Raw genomic sequence first — 20209 nt, 5'->3', positions numbered from 1 at the left:
TTTGGATTTCTCGGTTTTTCGATTTTCCAATTTTTCTATGTTTCGATTTTTCAGTTATCCGATTTTTCAATTTTTTTAAATTCTGGAGTTTCCATTTGTCGATTTTTCAGTTTTTCGATTATTAAGTTTTAGATTTTCGAATTTTTCTTTTTTGATTCTTTGATGTTTGGATTTCCCCATTTTTCAATTTTGCGATATTTCAATTGCTCAATGCTTTAAATTTAAGATTTTTCGATTTCTGGATTTTTTTATTTTCCAGTTCTTCAGTATTTCTATTTTACAATTTTTCAAATTTTGACGTTGCTAAATTTTCAGTTTTTTGATTTTTCGATTAATATATATATATTTTATTTTCCCGTTTCTCGAATTTACAGTTTCGATTTTTCAATTCTTCAATTCTTCAGTTTTTCGTTTTTTAAACTTTAGATTTTTCAATTTTCGATTTGTGAATTTTTCGAATTTTCAGTTCTTGCATATTTTAATTTTTCTTTTTTCCGAATTTTTTTATTTTTCGATTTTTCAATTTTTTGAGAACTCGATTTATCGAGATTCGGATGTTTCGATATTTTGATTGTCTCAGTTTTTGAATTTTTCCATGTTTACATTTTTCGATTTATCGTTTTTTCGTCTTTTCGATTTTTGAATTTTCCTATTTTTTAATTTTCCAATATTTTAAATTTTCAAGTTTTGACGTTCCTGAATTTTCTGTTCTCAATTAATCTATTCTTTGATTTTCCCATTTTCGACTTGCCAAGGTTTCGATTTTTCAGTTTTCCAGTTCCTCAATTTTTCAATTTTTCAGGCTCCAGATTTTTAAATTTGTGGATTCTTTAGGTTTGCAATAAATTTTTCGGCTTTTCGTTTTCCCAATTTTCCAATTTCTTTAATTTTAAACATTTCTATTTCATAATACATATTTCTTTTTTTTTTCGATTTTTCAAGTTTTCATTTTGTAATTTTTTGTTTTTTATTTTTGACTTTTCAATTTTACAATTTCTCGACTTCCAAAATTTTCAATTTTTCGTTCCTTCAATTTTTCGGTTTGCATCAGTTTTTCAATTTGGCAATATTTCAATATCACAGATTTTCATTTTTCGTTTTTTCAGTTTCTCAATTTTTAATTTTTCCCTTTTCCAAGTATTTGTTTCCGATTTTTATGTTCCATTTTACCGATTTTTTAGTTTTCACTTTTTCGAATTTATATTGCAATTTTCCTTTTTTTGATTTCCTGTATTTTTGGTTGTTTCTTTCGATTTTACAATTTTTCCAACATTAAATTTTTAAAATTTTCAGGTTTTTAACAATTTTTCTTCAAACTTTCAAGTTTGATTTTCACTTTGTACATTTTTCACGTTTTTATTATACACTTTTTCGTTTTTTTATTTTTGATTTTTCAGTTTTAAAATTTGTCGGCTTCCAAATTTTCCAATTTTTCAATATTACAATTTCTCATTTTTCCATTTTTCACATTCTCGATTTTTAATTGTGCCGTTTTTCAATTTTACGTCCCCTCACAATTTTTTGTTTATTCATTTCCTTAATTTTTGTTGTTTCTTTCGATTTTCCAATTTTTAGTTTATTCAGTTTTTTTAATTTTCAGGCCAATAGATTCCAATTCGTCGATTTTCCAATTTTTAAATTTTCGGTTTGCAGTTTTTGGGTTTCCACTTCTTTTTTACTTTTTGGATTTTTAATTTTTCGTTAAACTTTAGATTTCTCAAATTTTCGACAGTTTTATACTTCGATTTCTTATTTTTTTTCAACTTTTCGATGTTTTAGTTTTTCTTTTTTAAAATTTTTATTTCTCGATTTATCGAATTCAGATGTTTGAATGTTTTGATTGTTCAATTTCTCAATTTATCAATTTCACAATTTTTCTCTATTTCTCGATGTTTCGATTTTTTGATTTCTCGGTTTTTCGATTTTCCAATTTTTGGAAGTTTCGATTTTTCATTTATCCGATTTTTCAATTTTTTTAAATTCTGGAGTTTCGATTTGTCGATTTTTCAGTTTTTCGATTATTAAGTTTTAAATTTTCGAATTTTTCTTTTTTGATTCTTTGATGTTTGGATTTCCCCATTTTTCAATTTTGCGATATTTCAATTGCTCAATGCTTTAAATTTAAGATTTTTCGATTTCTGGATTTTTTGATTTTCCAGTTCTTCAGTATTTCTATTTTACAATTTTTCAAATTTTGACGTTGCTAAATTTTCAGTTTTTTGATTTTTCGATTAATATATATATTTTTTATTTTCCCGTTTCTCGAATTTACAGTTTCGATTTTTCAATTCTTCAATTCTTCAGTTTTTCGTTTTTTAAACTTTAGATTTTTCAATTGTCGATTTGTGAATTTTTCGAATTTTCAGTTCTTGCATATTTTAATTTTTCTTTTTTCCGAATTTTTTTATTTTTCGATTTTTCAATTTTTTGAGAACTCGATTTATCGAGATTCGGATGTTTCGATATTTTGATTGTCTCAGTTTTTGAATTTTTCCATGTTTACATTTTTCGATTTATCGTTTTTTCGTCTTTTCGATTTTTGAATTTTCCTATTTTTCAATTTTCCAATTTTTTAAATTTTCAAGTTTTAACGCTTCTGAATTTTCAGTTCTCAATTAATCTATTCTTTGATTTTCCCATTTTCGACTTGCCAAGGTTTCGATTTTTCAGTTTTTCAGTTCCTCAATTTTTCGAATTTTCAGGCTCCAGATTTTTAATTTGTCGATTCTTTAAGTTTGCAATTTTTCGGCTTTTCATTTTCTCAATTTTCCAATTTCTTTAATTTTAAATATTTCTATTTCATGATACATATTTCTTTTTTTTTTCGATTTTTCAAGTTTTCATTTTGTAATTTTTTGTTTTTTGTTTTTGATTTTTCAATTTTACAATTTCTCGACTTCCAAAATTTACAATTTTTCGTTCCTTCAATTTTTCGGTTTGCATCAGTTTTTCAATTTGGCAATTTTTCAATATCACAGATTTTCATTTTTCGTTTTTTCAGTTTGTCAATTTTTAATTTTTCCCTTTTCCAATTATTTGTTTCTGATTTTTATTTTTCATTTTCCCGATTTTTTAATTTTCACTTTTTCGATTTTATATCGCAATTTTCCTTTTTTTGATTTCCTTTATTTTTTGTTGTTTCTTTCGATTTTACAATTTTTCCTTTATTAAATTTTTCCAATTTTCAGGTTTTTAGCAATTTTTCTTCAAATTTTCAAGTTTGATTTTCACTTTGTACATTTTTCAAGTTTTTATTATACACTTTTTCGTTTTTTTTATTTTTGATTTTTCAGTTTCACAATCTGTCGACTTCCAAATTTTCCAATTTTTCAATATTACAATTTCTCATTTTTTCATTTTTCACATTCTCGATTTTTAATTGTGCCCTTTTTCAATTTTCCGTCCCCTCACAAATTTTTGTTTATTCATTTCCTTAATTTTTGTTGTTTCTTTCGATTTTCCAATTTTTCCTTTAATCAATTTTTTAAATTTTCAGGCCAATCGATCCAATTCGTCGATTTTCCAATTTTTAAATTTTTCAGCTTGCAGTTTTTGGGTTTCCACCCCTTTTTTACTTTTTGGATTTTAAATTTTTCGTTAAACTTTAGATTTCTCAAATTTTCGACAGTTTTATACTTCAATTTCTTATTTTTCTCGATTTATCGAATTTTTTATTTTACAATTTCTCAACTTCCAAAATTTTCAATTTTTCGTTCCTTCAATTTTTCGGTTTGCATCAGTTTTTCAATTTGGCAATTTTTCAATATCACAGATTTTCATTTTTCGATTTTTCAGTTTCTCAATTTTTAATTTTTCCCTTTTCCAATTTTTTGTTTGCGATTTTTATTTTTCATTTTCCCGATTTTTTAATTTTCACTTTTTCGATTTTATATGGCAATTTTTGGTTGTTTCTTTCGATTTTGCGATTTTTCCATCATTAAATTTTTCAAATTTTCACGTTTTTAACAATTTTTCATCAAATTTTCAAGTTTGATTTTCACTTTGTACATTTTTCAAGTTTAAATTAAACACTTTTTCGTTTTTTTATTTTTGATTTTTCAGTTTTACAATTTGTCGACTTTCAAATTTTCCAATTTTTCAATCTTACAATTTTTTATTGTTTCATTTTTCACATTCTCGATTTTTAATTGTGCCCTTTTTCAATTTTTCGTCCCCTCACAATTTTTTGTTTATTCATTTCCTTAATTTTTGTTGTTTCTTTCGATTTTCCAATTTTTAGTTTATTCAGTTTTTTTAATTTTCAGGCCAATCGATTCCAATTCGTCGATTTTCCAATTTTTAAATTTTCGGTTTGCAGTTTTTGGGTTTCCACCCCTTTTTTACTTTTTGGATTTTAAATTTTTCGTTAAACTTTAGATTTCTCAAATTTTCGACAGTTTTATACTTCGATTTCTTATTTTTTTTTTCAACTTTTCGATGTTTTAATTTTTCTTTTTTAAGATTTGTATTTCTCGATTTATCGAATTCAGATGTTTGAATGTTTTGATTGTTCAATTTCTCAATTTATCAATTTCTCAATTTTTTTCTATTTCTCGATTTTTCGATTTTTTGATTTCTGGGTTTTTCTATTTTCCAATTTTTGGAAGTTTCGATTTTTCAGTTATCCGATTTTTCATTTTTTTTAAATTCTGGAGTTTCCATTTGTCGATTTTTCAGTTTTTCGATTATTAAGTTTTAGATTTTCGAATTTTTCTTTTTTGATTCTTTGATGTTTGGATTTCCCCATTTTTCAATTTTCCGATATTTCAATTGCTCAATGCTTTAAATTTAAGATTTTTCGATTTCTGGATTTTTTGATTTACCAGTTCTTCAGTATTTCTATTTTACAATTTTTCAAATTTTGACGTTGCTAAATTTTCAGTTTTTTGATTTTTCGATTAATATATATATATATATATATATATATTTATTTTTCCGTTTCTCGAATTTACAGTTTCGATTTTTCAGTTCTTCAATTCTTCAGTTTTTCGTTTTTTAAACTTTAGATTTTTCAATTTTCGATTTGTGAATTTTTCGAATTGTCAGTTCTTGCATATTTTAATTTTTCTTTTTTCCGAATTTTTTTATTTTTCGATTTTTCAATTTTTTGAAAACTCGATATCGAGATTCGGATGTTTCGATGTTTTGATTGTCTCAGTTTTTGAATTTTTCCATGTTTAGATTTTTCGATTTATCGGTTTTTCGTGTTTTTACTTTTCGGCTTTTCGATTTTTCAATTTTCCGATTTTTCAATTTTCCAATATTTTAAATTTTCAAATTTTGACGTTCCTGAATTTTCAGTTCTCAATTAATCTATTTTTTGATTTTCCCATGTTCGACTTGGGAAGGTTTCGATTTTTCAGTTTTTCAGTTCCTCAATTTTTCGAATTTTCAGGCTCCAGATTTTTAATTTGTCGATTCTTTAGGTTTTCAATTTTTCGGCTTTTCATTTTCTCAATTTTCCAATTTCTTTAATTTTAAATATTTCTATTTCATGATACATGTTTCTTTTTTTTTTCGATTTTTCAAGTTTTCATTTTGTAATTTTTTGTTTTTTATTTTTGATTTTTCAATTTTACAATTTCTCGACTTCCAAAATTTACAATTTTTCGTTCCTTCAATTTTTCGGTTTGCATCAGTTTTTCAATTTGACAATTTTTCAATATCACAGATTTTCATTTTTCGATTTTTCAGTTTCTCAATTTTTAATTTTTCCCTTTCCCAATTTTTTGTTTGCGATTTTTAATTTTCATTTTCCCGATTTTTTAATTTTCACTTTTTCGATTTTATATGGCAATTTTTGGTTGTTTCTTTCGATTTTGCGATTTTTCCATCATTAAATTTTTCAAATTTTCAGGTTTTTAACAATTTTTCATCAAATTTTCAAGTTTGATTTTCACTTTGTACATTTTTCAAGTTTAAATTAAACACTTTTTCGTTTTTTTATTTTTGATTTTTCAGTTTTACAATTTGTCGACTTAAAAATTTTCCAATTTTTCAATATTACAATTTCTCATTTTTCCATTTTTCACATTCGCGATTTTTAATTGTGCCCTTTTCCAATTGTCCGTCCCCTCAATTTTTCAACTCCCCGATTTTTATTTTGCATTTTCCTGATTTTTTATTTTTCATTTTCTCGATTTTATTTCACAATTTTTTGTTTTTTCATTTTCTTAATTTTTGTTGTTTCTTTCGATTTTCCAATTTTTCGTTTATTCAATTTTCAAATTTTCAGGCCAATTGATTTCAGTTCGTCGATTTTCCAATTTTTAAATTTTTCAGTTTGCAGTTTTTGGGTTTCCACTCCTTTTTCACATTTTGGATTTTCAATTTTTCGTAAAACTTTAGATTTTTCAAATTTTCGACAGTTTTATACTTCGATTTCTTTTTTAATTAAGCTCAGCCCTCTTGGCTCACGGCGAATGAAAAAAATCATCACAATTGGGACAGGGCGGGTGGGTGGGGCTTATATTTTGCCTTTCCTTTTCTTAATATGCGTAGTCATCTTTCCACAACAAAACTTAAAACATGATTAAAAAGTTAAATTTTTTTAATGAAATATAGATTTTCAAGGTGCGCTTTGCTCCTAGCTCTGGCAACGAATGAAAAATTCATTACAAGATTAAGCCCCACCCATACTGCCCCCACCTCAAGAGTGCTGAAGTTTTTATTTGTTGTCAGATCGAGAAGCGGAGCGTAATTGCAAAATCCATATTTCTCTACAAAAATTTACCATTTAAACATGTTTTAAGTTTCATGTTGTGAAAAGATGACTGCGTATATTAAGAGAGAAAGGAAAAATATTAGCCCCACCCACCCGCCCTATCTCAATTGTGACGATTTTTTTTTATTCGTCGTAAGCTGTGGGGCGGAGCTTAACTGCCAAATCCCCAATTTTCTACGAAATGTTCTTGCGTAATCGTGTTGTTCAAAGCAAGCTGTATATATTAAGTAAAAAGAAAGCAAAAGATAAGCCCCGCCCATTCGTATCGATTTCAATCTGGGTTTAATTTTTACTTAATATACATAGTATTCTTTGAACAACATAATACTCAAAAACTTGTCTTACACGGTCACCTTTTGTAGAGAAATAAAGATTTTTGCAGTTAAGCTACGCCCTTTTGGCTCACGACGAATAAAAAAAACATTACAATTGAGTTAGGGCGGGTGGGCGGGGCTTATGTTTTGCCTTTTTACTTCCCGAGCATAAACAAAGGAAGTATTGTAATCGAGTCCGTCGACCGACTCTCTACTTTTACGTTTTCTCGATCTTTCATGACCCCTAGAAGACGAAGAAATAGGTCTCCCATTTCCGTCTGTCTGTCCGTCTGTCCGTCTGTCCGTCTGTCCGTCTGTCCGTCTGTCCGTCTGTCCGTCTATCCGTCTGTCCGTCCGTCTGTCCGTCCGTCTGTCCGTCCGTCTGTCCGTCTGTCGTCCCGGATTTTTATTAGACAGATAATCTCCGAAAGTACTCGACCGATTGTTGTGAAATTTTGTACTTATATTAAGAATATCATGTAGATGGTAAAACGCTAACCAAAATTTGTCTAATCATCCCCACCACTAATGCGATGACGTCACTTCAAAATTGTACATAGTAAATGGGTTTTCAATTGTATAAAATAACATAGTCCTACACATGTAGTTTACAACTGTGAATCGACTTTTCACCCGAAACGTCCAGATTTTTGGAAAAAAAATCAAAATTATAAAACAACATTTTGAAATTTAATTTTTAATCTGCTAACCAGAATGCTTTGAAATGTTGCAGATGTTTTAAGGCTATAAAGAGCATCATAAATCTTTAGTCAAAAAATATTTGCTTATCCCCTCCAAAAACTTGATGACGTCAGCTCAAAAGTTTGTGGAATAAATCATATCTAAAATGTACAAAATATGATGAGTCTGTGCTTGTGATCTATCACTCCATTCATATTTTTTGGATTTGCATATACAGGGTGACTCAAAAAAATTAATGAATGCGTAAATTTATTTTACTAATTTACTCAGAAACTACAAAACCGAATGCTCTGAAATCTTGCAGATGTTTTAAGGTCATAAAGAGCATAATAAATGTTTAGTCAAAATATATTTGCTTATCCCCTCCAAAAACTTGATGACGTCAGCTCGAAAGTTTGCCGAATAAATCATATCTAAAATGTACAAAATATGATGAGTCTGTACTTGTGATCTATCACTCCATTCATATTTTTTGGATTTGCATATACAGGGTGATTGAAGAAAATAAATGAAAGCGTAAATTTATTTTACTGATTTACTCAGGAACTACAAAACCGAATGCTTCGAAATCTTGAAGACATTTTAAAATTATCACAAGCATGGTAAATTTTTGATCAAAACGTATTTGGTCGTCCCCCCTAAAAAATTTATGACGTCACCACAAAATTTTGCTGAATAAATCCTATCTAAAATGTACAAAATATGGTGAGTCTCTTCTTGTGATTTATCATTCCATTCAAATTTTTTCGATTTGCATATACAGGGTGACTCAAAAAAATTAATGAATGCGTAAATTTATTTTATTGATTTAATCAGGAACTACAAAACCGAATGCTTTGAAATCTTGCAGATGTTTTAAGGTTATAAAGAGCGTAATAAATTTTTAGTCAAAATATATTTGGTTATCTTCTACAAAAAACTGATGACGTCAGCTCAAAAGTTTGCCGAATAAATCGTATCTAAAATGTACAAAATATGATGAGTCTGTACTTGTGATTTATCATTCCATTCATATTTTTGGATTTGCATATGCAGGGTGACTCAAAAAAATTAATGAAGGCGTGAATTTATTTTATCGATTTAATCAGGAATTACAAAACCGAATGCTTTGAAATCTTGGGAATATTTTAAAGTTATTATAAGCATGGTAAACTTTTGTTCAAAATGTATTTGTTCATCCCTCCTAAAAAAATTGATGACGTCACCCTTAAATTTTGCTGAATAAATCCTATCTAAAATGCAAAAAATATGATGAGTTTGTACTTGTGATTTATCATTCCATCCATATTTTTTAGATTTTCTTAAGAGGTGGTTCAAAAAAATTAAAGAAGTCAATTTATTTTATTGATTAAATTAAAGGCAACACTTATTATTAGTATTACACCCCAACCAACCCAATTTGGTAGACACAAAATTTGTTAAAGGAAAAACTCGGTTGAAACATAAGGGTAGCACGCTTATTTACATCGACTTTAACATTACAGACCTGCATTTGTTTTATGCGCTCACTTGGTTCCGCGAATGTGAAATAGACATGTTTATAATCAACCAATTGTGAATTTCACCGTCAAGAATTAAAATAAAACCCAATGTTTTATATAATAAGCGGAAGTCGAAGCAATAAAACCGATGGTCGTTTTGTTTACAGTTTCTCTGTTTGACTCTCACGTATGCTGTTACGCCTGTCATCTTAAATTAAGAATGTTTATACATACACGATTTTCAGTTGCCTCTGATACGTATACGTGAGTAAATTGTTTCGTTATTTTATTGATTATTACAAATCAATATTCAAAACGACCCAATTCATTTTCCCGAAAATTTGAGAATATAATAATTTTATTCTTAGTATTACACTACATCTATCCCAACTGATATACGTGTCCTTGCAAAAATGTTGATGACGTTATCGCAATTTTTTTTTTAAATTCCCACTACAAAAATGTAATGAGAAAAAAAAACACAATAGGCATGCAGTCGTCAAGTTTCCGACAGCGAGGGAAGTACTGTCTAAACTCTTTAGACCAATTTTTTTTAATAGTCGACTTTTTTACAACAAAAAGTTAAAACATGTTTAAAATGTAAATTTTTGTTGGGAAATATAGTTTTTGCAGTCACGCTTAGCCCTTAGGTCTGGAAAAGAATGAAAAATTATTATGAGATTAAGCCCCACCCATACCTGCCCCGACCTCAGTAGTGATGAAGTTTTCATTTGTTGTCAGACCGAGGGGCGGAGCGTAATTGCGAAATCTGTATTTCTCTGCAAAAATTTACCCTTTATAAACATGTTTTAAGTTTCTCGTTGTGAAAAGATGATTAGGTATATTTAAAAAAAAACGGCAAAATATATGCTAGTGATAATAGATAGTGAAAAATTAGTTTAAACATATTCCTGACGCAATCTGATATGTCTGGTAACAATAAAGAGACGAGTCGTTTTCACACCTTTATTATAAATTCTTAAATTTAATACTACTCTTAAACTGTCACTCCTACCATCCTATACCATTAAAAATCCCCATAACATATACAGCGCCAGTAATGGAAACTGCATCAAGTAGTACAGTTCTGTAGACTCCCAAAAAGTGTCTAAATTTTTAATACACAGTCACACGTTCAAAACCTAGGAACAACTAAATCCCAAAACGTTGAGTTTCTTACGGGACTTTGCGATCGAGCGTACCACTCCAGGCCAAAAAACGCAAACCCGATGTTTATCAACAGAGGACCTGAACACCAGAAAATAACAACCGAAAACATGTTTTTAGGAACCTCAAAGAATGTGAAAGGAAGTCCTACAACCACAAACACCATAAATAATGTAGGAATAAATCCACCAACGCAACAAAATATAATCCATTCGTGCACAGCAAAAGACAACAAGAACACCGACAATTTTGCTAGTAAAGCACTATCGCAAATATGTTTCCTGAAATCAAGGTAAACGTAAAAATACAACCAATCCTGCACGACCTTGTTCCATTTCAACAACCAACCGTTAAAAGTGTGTTCGTTCCACCAATCTAAATAGAACAAACGGTCCCCGAATTGCAAAAGTTCGGCACAGAAATTATGAAATGAGTGCCATATCGTGAAGAATGTACACACTAGCATTATCGCTGCGTATCCTATTTTCTCTACGATCACGAGTAAAACCTCGTTTACGGTAAATTTTTGTTCCCATTTTTCTGAAGGTGGGAGACAGTTCATGGCACAGAAAGCGAATCCGAAAAAACCAGCAACGCATTCGAGGAAAGACTGAGCGACAAAATTCCAGTTGATGGTCTTGGTTCGAGGGTAGGCGTCTCTGTAGATGAGAGTAGGAGCGAAAAGGAAGTATAGATAGTTAGAGAAAGAGAGACGAGGAAGTTCTTCTGAAGCTTTGCTGCGTACGAACGCATGGACTTTCATTAAAAACCGGGCCTGAAAATTGATTTATTTTAATGCGATTTTTTACAGGATTAACTTACCTGTTCGAGGGTGACGAAAAGTACGCAAGAGAAATTAAAGCTGAAATAGCGGATTGCATCAGTGACTAACTTGAAGCTGTAAAAATAGTACAAAGCTAAACATGCTAATCCTAACCGATCGTAAACTATGGCCATCCCTGAAAATCCATTATTAGTTTTGAAATATCGTTAATAATGTCGTGGTTTCGAAGGAACGTTCCGTTGATCGCTTTTTGGTACAATGGGGCGCAAATGTTTTGAGCCTATGGGCGGATCGTTTTTGCCTGCCCTCACCGAAGAAGGCGGTCCAAATCCTTCAAGGGCAGAATTTGTAGGTAGGCTCAAACTACAACGAAATTCACATTTTACCCTATAAAATTTTATTGACAATAACGGGACGGACAGTAGTTATATATACATTTGGTAAGAAATATTTATGGCTCACACCAGTTCTCTGGAATTTGTCGGAGAAGATTTAGCAGGTAGTTGTTCCCATAAAATAATGGTCACTTTCGTTCGTGAGTAACGATGGTCCGGACATGAATTATTTTGCTTTCTAACATCTTTCGACCAATTGTTCCGTATAAAAAATTTCATCACTTTTTCAAATAAAATACTCTTAAAAAAAACGATATTGTCGTTGAGTGACATGTAACTGGCATTATAATAAAAACGTGCCATTTTTGTTAACTGATATGTTTTTCATAAATGTCGCAAAATTATTAAATTTGTCTAATCATCCCCACCAATAATGTGATGACGTCACTTCAAATTTATGCATAATAAATGGGTTTTAAATTGTATACAGTAACATAGTCCTACACATGTAGTTTATGACTCCGTGTTGAATTTTTATCCGAAACGTCCAGATTTTTGGAAAAAAAATCAAAACTATATTTTGCAATTTATTTTGAATTTGCAAAATCGAATACTTTGAAATCTTGCAGATGTTTTAAAATCATGATAAACATGATACATTTTTAATTAAAATATATTTGCTTATCCCCTCTAAAAAATTTTTGACGTCACCTCAAAATTTTGCAGAATAAATCCTATCTTAAATGTACAAAATATGATGAGTTTTATACTTGTGATTTATCACTGCATTAATATTTTTTAGATTTTATACAGGGTGTCTCAAAAAAGCTAATGACTGAGTCAATTTATTTTATTGAAGAAATCAAGAATAGCAAAACTGAATACTTTGAAATATTGTAGATGTTTTGAAGTTTTTGTAAGCATGGTAACTTTTTCGAAAATTTGATTAATCAAATATGCGCAAAATCAAAAATCAGAAAAACTGAAATTCACTAATGCAAAAAACAGAAAATCGAAAAATACAAATCGTAAAAATCGAAAATCTAAAAATGGTTAATCAAAAAATCGAAAATTCAATGAATCAAATACCTAGGTCGATGGAAAAGTGGAAATTCACAAACCTCAAAAATCGAAAAATCGAAAATTGAAAAACGGGAAAACCAAAAAATCGAAAAGTCAAAAATTTGTACTATTGAAAATTAAAAAAATCAAAAACAAAAATAAAAAAAATCGGAAATTAAAACAATCAAAATATATAAAGTAAAAAAAATTGCAAAGCCTAAAAACTGAAACGAACAGAAAAATCGAAAAAGCAAAAAATTGGAAAAACAAAAATTCGAAAAATCTAAAATCGAAAAAGTGGAAAATCGAAAATCTGAATAAAGAAACTTGGAAATTCTGAAAATTGGAAAATCGAAATCCAAAAAATCGGAAAGTAACAAAATTGAAATCTAACAGTTGAGAATGAAAAAATTGAAAAACCGAAAATTCTAAAAATCGACAATGGCAAAATTTAAATTGAAAAATTGAACATAGAAAAATCGATGAATTGAAAAATCGAAAATTCGACTACTCAAATTTTCTAAAAATCGAAAAATCATAAAACTGAAAAATCCAAAATTCTAATCATCGAAAGTCTGAAAACTGAAAATCGAAAATTCTGAAAAGCAGAAAATAGAATATCGAAAAATTTAAAAGAAAGAAAATTGAAGAATGGAAAAATTAAAAATCAAAAATTCGAAAAATCAGAACCGAAAAATTCAAAGATTTAAAAAGAAAATCGAAAAATCAAAAATCTGAAAATTGAAACTCAAAAATTTGGAAAATCGAAAAGTAAAAAAATTGAATAGAATAGAATAGAATATTTTATTGATGCTTGTAACATATAGTTTTTGCATAAGTCAGACTATGAACATGTAAAAAATACAAATAATCAAACTAAATATAACAACTAAAATCATACTTGTTGCACAGGTATTCCTCAAAGTTATAAAATGCCTTCTCTATTAAAAATTTCTTTAATATATTTTTAAAAGTTTTAAACGGCAAACACTGCACATTCTTAGGCAATTTATTGAAAAATTTAATTCCATAATAGTCGACACCAGTTTGTGATTTACACAAACGTATCTTTTTGAGACATAGGTCGGAATTGTGTCTTGTATTGTAAGAGTGTATGTTCGAACTAATATTATAATTTGAAATATTAATTTTTTGAAATTTTTCAATTTTACGATTGTTTTATATTTCAATTTCTCAATTTTTCAACTTTTCCATATTTTAATTTTTAAATTTCTAGATTTTTCGGTTTCTCGATTTTCCAGTTCTATATTTTAATTCTTCAAATTCCCGAATTTTTTAATTTTTTGAGATCTCAATTTATTGAGGTTCGGACGTTTCGATGTTTTGATTATTCAATCTCTCGCTTTATCAATTTTTCCAAATTTAAGTTTTAGATTTTTCGATTTTGACCCATTTCGGTTTCGCAATTTTTTGATTTTTCGACTCCTCGATTTTTTTGTCTTTTGAGTTTTCGATTTCTCGATGCCTCAATTTTTGAATTTTACAATGTTTCGTTTTTTCCATTTGTTGGTTTCTCGATTTTTTGCTTTTCGGTTTCTCGATTTTTCGATGTTTCGATTTTTGATTTATCCGATTTTTCAATTTTCCAATTTTTTTAATTTTCGACTTCTCGATTCGTTGATTTTTCAGTTTTTAGATTTTCGAATTTTTATTTTTTTGATTTTTTGATGTTTGGATTTCTCCATTTTTCAGTTTTAGGATATTTTAACTTTTCAGTGTTTTAAATTTTAGATTTTTCGATTTTTCAGCTCTTCAATATTTTTTTTATTTTCCAAATTTTGACGTTTCTGAATTTTTAGTTTTCGGATTTCTCAATTAATCTATTTTTTTATATTCCATTTCTCCACTTCCCAAAGTTTCGATTTTTCAGTTCTTCAGTTTTTCAATTTTTCGATTATTCAGGTTTTTGATTTTTCAATTTTTCAATTTTTTAAGTTTGCGATTTTTCGACTTTGCTTTTTTGACTTTTCTGTTTCTCAATTTGTTAATTTCCTGATTTTTGGGTATTTCGTTCAATTTGCGAATTTTCACTTTTTCGATTTCTCAATTTGAACTTTTCAGTTTTTAAATTTTTTTTTTTTCGATTTTGTGAGTTTTCAGTTCTTCTAGATTTCAATTTTTCAATTTTCGGAATTTTTAAATTTTTGAATGTCCAATTTTTTTTATTTTTCGATTTTCCAATTTTTAGATGTTTCAATGATACGATTTCTCACTTTTTGTCCTCTTGAATTTTACGGTTTTTAAATATTTCGAATTTTCAATTTTTCAAATTTTCACGTTTCTAAATTTTCCGTTTGCCGATTTCTAAAATATTTTTTTTATTTGTCCATTTCTGGACTTCCTAAAGTTTCGATTTTTCACATCTTCAATTCTTCAATTTTTCGATTTTTTAAGATTACGATTTTTCGATTTTGCTTCTTTGGATTCTCGATTTCTCAATTTTCCAATTTTTTAATTTCTGAATTTGTTGAATATCTCTTTCAGTTATGAGATTTTTCAATATTTCAATTTTTCGACTTTTCGATTTTTGAATTGATGGATTTTTTGATTTCCCGATTTTTTGCTTTTTGGATTTTCAATTTATTGTAAACTTTAGATTTTTCAATTCTGCGACTGTTTAATGCTTCGATTTCTCAATTTTTCAACTTTTCGATGTTTTAGTATGTCATTTTTTAAAATTCTAGGTTTTTCGATATCTCGAGTTTGCAATTCTTCTATATTTCAATTTTTCGATTTTTTGTATCTTTAATTTTCGATTTTCCAGTTTTTCTTTTTAAAGTTTTTCGATTATTCAATTTTTTAATTTCTCAATTTATCGAATTCAGATGTTTCGTTGTTTTGATTGTTCAATTTCTCAATTTTTCAATTTTTAACTTTCCTTTTCGGCTTCCGACTCCTCAATTTCTCGATCCTCCGATTTTTCGATTTCTCGATGTCTCAGTTTTTGAATTTTTCGATGTTTCGATTTTTGGAGTTCTCGGTTTTTCGATTTTTTTCTTATGAGCTTTTCAATTTCTGGATTTTCCAATTTTTCAATTTTTCAAATTGAATTGGATTTCTGGATTCTTCAATTTTGCGATATTTTAATTATTCAATGTTTTAAATTTTTGATTTTTCGATTTCTCGATTTTTTGAGTTTTCAGTTCTTCAGTATTTAAATTTTTCAATTTTTCAAATATTTGCGTTAAATTTTCAGTTTCCTGATTTCTCAGTTAATCTATTTTTGATTTTCCCACTTCTCAAAGTTTCGATTTTTCACTTCTTCAATTCTTCGATTTTTCGACTTCGCTTTATTGGTTTTTCGATTTCTCAATTTCTGGATATTTCTTTCAGTTTTGATATTTTTCAACACTTCGATTCTTTGATTTTTCGACTTCTAGGTTTTTCTATTTTTAATTTTTTATTTTCATATTTTATACTTTAAATTTTTCAATTTTTCGATTGTTTTATATTTCAATTTCTCAATTTTTCAACTTTTCCATATTTTAATTTTTAAATTTCTAGATTTTTCGGTTTCTCGAGTTTCCAGTTCTATATTTTAATTCTTCAAATTTCGAATTTTTTAATTTTTTGATATCTCAATTTATTGAGGTTCGGACGTTTCGATGTTTTGATTATTCAATCTCTCGCTTTATCAATTTTTCCAAATTTAAGTTTTAGATTTTTCGATTTTGACCCATTTCGGTTTCGCAATTTTTTGATTTTTCGACTCCTCGATTTTTTTGTCTTTTGAGTTTTCGATTTCTCGATGTCTCAATTTTTGAATTTTACAATGTTTCGATTTTTCCATTTGTTGGTTTCTCGATTTTTCGATGTTTCGATTTTTGATTTATCCGATTTTTCAATTTTCCAATTTTTTTAATTTTCGACTTCTCGATTCGTTGATTTTTCAGTTTTTCGATTTTTAGATTTTTAGATTTTCGAATTTTTATTTTTTTGATTTTTTGATGTTTGGATTTCTCCATTTTTCAGTTTTAGGATATTTTAACTTTTCAGTGTTTTAAATTTTAGATTTTTCGATTTTTCAGTTCTTCAATATTTTTTTATTTTCCAAATTTTGACGTTTCTGAATTTTTAGTTTTCGGATTTCTGAATTAATCTATTTTTTTATATTCCATTTCTCCACTTCCCAAAGTTTCGATTTTTCAGTTCTTCAGTTTTTCAATTTTTCGATTTTTTAAGTTTGCGATTTTTCGACTCTGCTTTTTTGACTTTTCTGTTTCTCAAATTTTTAATTTCCTAATTTTTGGATATTTCGTTCAATTTGTGATTTTTCACTTTTTCGATTTCTCAATTTGAACTTTTCAATTTTTAAATTATTAAATTTTTTTCGATTTTTTGAGTTTTCAGTTCTTCTATATTTCAATTTCTCAATTTTCGGAATTTTTAAATTTTCCAATTTTTCGATGTTTCGATTTTTGAATTAACCGATGTTCAATTTCTCGATTTTTAAATTTTAAATTTTCCAATTTTTATTTTTTTGATTTCTTTATGTTTCGATGTCTCGATTTTACAATTTTCCCATAATTGAATTTTTCAATGTTTTAAATTTTCGATTTTGAGGATTTACTGTGTTACAGTAGTCGTCAGTCATTACTCATCAAGAACGATTATTGCTGTGTGTTAAAGTGCCTACATACTGATAAGCAAGTACATACAAGACGCATTTAAGGCTGTTAGGTTAAGTCTGCTATATTTAATTTTTGCGATTTTAAATTTATTTCTTGATGTCTAATTTAAAATCGTATATATTTAAATGGTGGTAAATATTTTGTGATAAAATGCATTTTAGTTTCAAAGACAATATGTATTTAATGATTTGACTACTGTTAATAAAAAAAATACGTAAGAAGATGTTCATATTGAATTAATTTGGTGTTCGTAGTTTGATGATAACCCATGGTTATTCTGCAGGCATATTAATTAAAGTAGTGGTCGTTTAATTGCGTGAACACAATAAAAACTTTTCCAAACCTACCTTAATTTTTCATATTGAATCGAAACTCAAAATAAAAGTAGGCACACACCTGCAAAAACCCTTTTTTCCTTGAATGTAATAATGGCCTTTAACATTGAATAATGGGTCCACAAACTTGAGGGTTTGATATTCTTTGCTTTTTCGGACAAAGTTCATTTCAACACACCCAAAAATCTCAGTTGACAATTTTTTTGCAAATAAACAACGTTGCTATCAAAATGAGAGAATCTGTCTCTAAAGTCCAATTCCGTCGAAGTAAACATTCACCCGTCATAAATAGGCAACCAACATTACAGTACAGTATTTTCGTGCTGACGTGTTTTTCTGCGGAATAGATAACTTTCTTACAACTCATTCCAGAACATTCGAGAATATGTACAGATTCAATTACTTCTTAGTATCTGGTATAGGTTATGGTAGCGATAAAAGAAGTACTAATTTTTACATATTTATTATGCATTTGACACCACATTAAAATTTACAAAAAATTGCACCTCACATATATAGATAAAAATACTAGAACTTGCAACAGAACAACCCACATCCTAGAACTTTAACGCACAATCAGCCGTTACAAATCTAGGAACAAGGGACTCCCAAAGCGTCGGATTTATCAAAGGATTCTTGGAAAGAGTGTCCCATTCGAGAACATAGACTACGATGCCGACCTCCATTGCGAAAATACCAATCAACCACATAACAACTTCAGAAATTATGTTCTTAGGAAGCTGAAAGTAGGACAAAGGCAGTGCCATCACCATAAATATAATAAACATGTAAGGAAAAAATCCACCAATGCAACAAGACATAACCCATTCGTGGACACCAAAAGATAGCAAGAATACAACCAGTCGAGCCAGAAGAACATTGTCACAAACATGTTCCTTGAAATCGCGATAAACGTAATAGTACAACCAATCTCGTACGATCTTGTTCCATTTTGTCAACCAACTGTTAAAACTGCGTTCGTTCCACCAATCTAAATAGAACAAACGGTCTCCAAATTGAAGAATCTCGGCAAATAAATTTTGCACCGAATGAAAAACTAAGAAGAACATGCTCATCGCGTACAGTGGTACAAGTATTATTTTGTCTGCCATGTCAAATAATACGTCGTTTATGGTAAACTTTCGTGCCCATCTTTCCGGGGATGGGTACGTGTTTGTTATGATTAAAGCGATTACGAACATGGCACTAATCGATTCGAGAAGACACTGAGTGACGAATTTCCAGTTGATGGAGTTCGTTCGAGGGTAGGCGTCTCTGTAGATGAGGGTAGGAGCGAAAAGGAAGTACAGATAGTTAGAAAAAGAGAGACGAGAGGGTTCTTCCGAGGTTTTGCTTCGTATGAACGCGTGTACTTTCATTAAAAACCTTATCTAAAAACTGGGGTTTTAACGTACTACGTACTTGTAATGATAAACTTACCTGTTCAAGAGTAACTATAAGTACGCCAGCTACTTGAAGGTTAAAATGGCGTACTGCATGAGTGGCCATCTTAAAACTATAAACATAGTACAGAGCTAAACATGTCGCTCCTAACCAATTGAAAACTGTGACCTTTCCTGAAAGTCAATATTAGTCTTCTCATCTGAACACTCTTCTTCATACAAGACAAGTTAACACAACTCAACTTACCACCTTTAGCACGCGCTCTAAGACTCGACCATATTTTGAAGACGTAGAAAACTGCACAGACTGACGCAAAGCAACACAACCAAAAGAAGATGACTTTGTCCAAGTTGAAGAAGCCTTTCACGATGAACGGAAATCCGAAAGTCACTCTACAACTATTTGTTATTTTACTGTTATATTTGTTTATGATTTTACCTTCCTGTCGCGGCGTACTCTTTTCCTACAGTGTGGACACCTAACACCGCGAAGACGAGTACATATATTTTGTAAAGATTTCGTGTCTGAGGATGTTCGAAGATATCGGTCAGTAGCGAATTCCGAATCATGAATTTCTTTTCCATTCTACTGAAAAATTACAAACTTGGTACTGATTTGGGGTTTTATTAATACGTACATCTTTTCGTTTTTGGCGCACATTGCTGACTTTTGTCGCTAGGGAATGAGTAAGCGATGTGCATGTCCTTAAGTCATTTTAATAATGCAAGGACGGCCGATACATATGTTGCATATTTGAATAAATTGGGAAAATGCGTCCGGAAATCTTACTTTGGGCGTAGTAAAAATTGTATGACGTCTAAGCTTTAATATGCACGTTGGTCAATTTGGCAGAAAAATCAATGTGATAATTAAAGAACATAATAGATTAATCAACCAGTATTAGGTACTTCGATTCAAATATAACTAAGGTTCGGATAATTTGCAAAATGCATGTTTTTGCATATTCTGCATATGTAACTGTTTTTTTGCATTTACTGCATTTTTTAATGTTAAGTGTATTTCTATGTATTTTTTAAAATTGTTGCTGTATTCTTCGTGCTAATTGCTATAACACTGTTATGTTTATGTGACACAACCAAATAATTACAAAGTTTGCTTAGCGTTACTAAAAGTAAGTAATAATAGTATCATTAGAATTATACAACATCAGTATAATAATGTTGTATAACACTGTTATGATGATGTTATGTTGCAGTTAAAAATATATCCAAATTTGTTATTATGGTAT

General features: G+C 29.0%; 1 protein-coding gene across 2 annotated transcripts; it reads right to left on the bottom strand.

Annotated features, from left to right (window-relative positions):
• Positions 1-18038: 18038 nt before the first annotated feature.
• Positions 18039-19627, bottom strand: LOC135131056 (sterol O-acyltransferase 1-like). Of its 2 annotated transcripts, none has more exons than XM_064058579.1 (5): positions 19598-19627; positions 19399-19548; positions 19207-19352; positions 18997-19133; positions 18039-18947 (listed from the first exon to the last, which is right to left on the bottom strand). In XM_064058579.1, exons 1-5 carry the CDS (start codon positions 19618-19620, stop codon positions 18114-18116), a joined length of 1290 nt encoding a protein of 429 aa, XP_063914649.1. In that variant the 5' UTR covers positions 19621-19627; the 3' UTR covers positions 18039-18113. The 2 variants fall into 2 exon arrangements, with proteins under 2 accessions (XP_063914649.1, XP_063914650.1); XM_064058580.1 differs by having other exon boundaries at positions 19399-19545; positions 19598-19622.
• Positions 19628-20209: the final 582 nt, after the last annotated feature.

Source organism: Zophobas morio, unplaced genomic scaffold (assembly GCF_036711695.1).
Source record: "Zophobas morio isolate AGI-343-1 ecotype UQ-CSIRO unplaced genomic scaffold, CSIRO_AGI_Zmor_V1 ptg000018l, whole genome shotgun sequence".
NCBI classification, from domain to species: domain Eukaryota; kingdom Metazoa; phylum Arthropoda; class Insecta; order Coleoptera; family Tenebrionidae; genus Zophobas; species Zophobas morio.
Note: the sequence above shows the minus strand (reverse complement) of the source record. Positions and strands in the feature narration are given on the sequence as shown.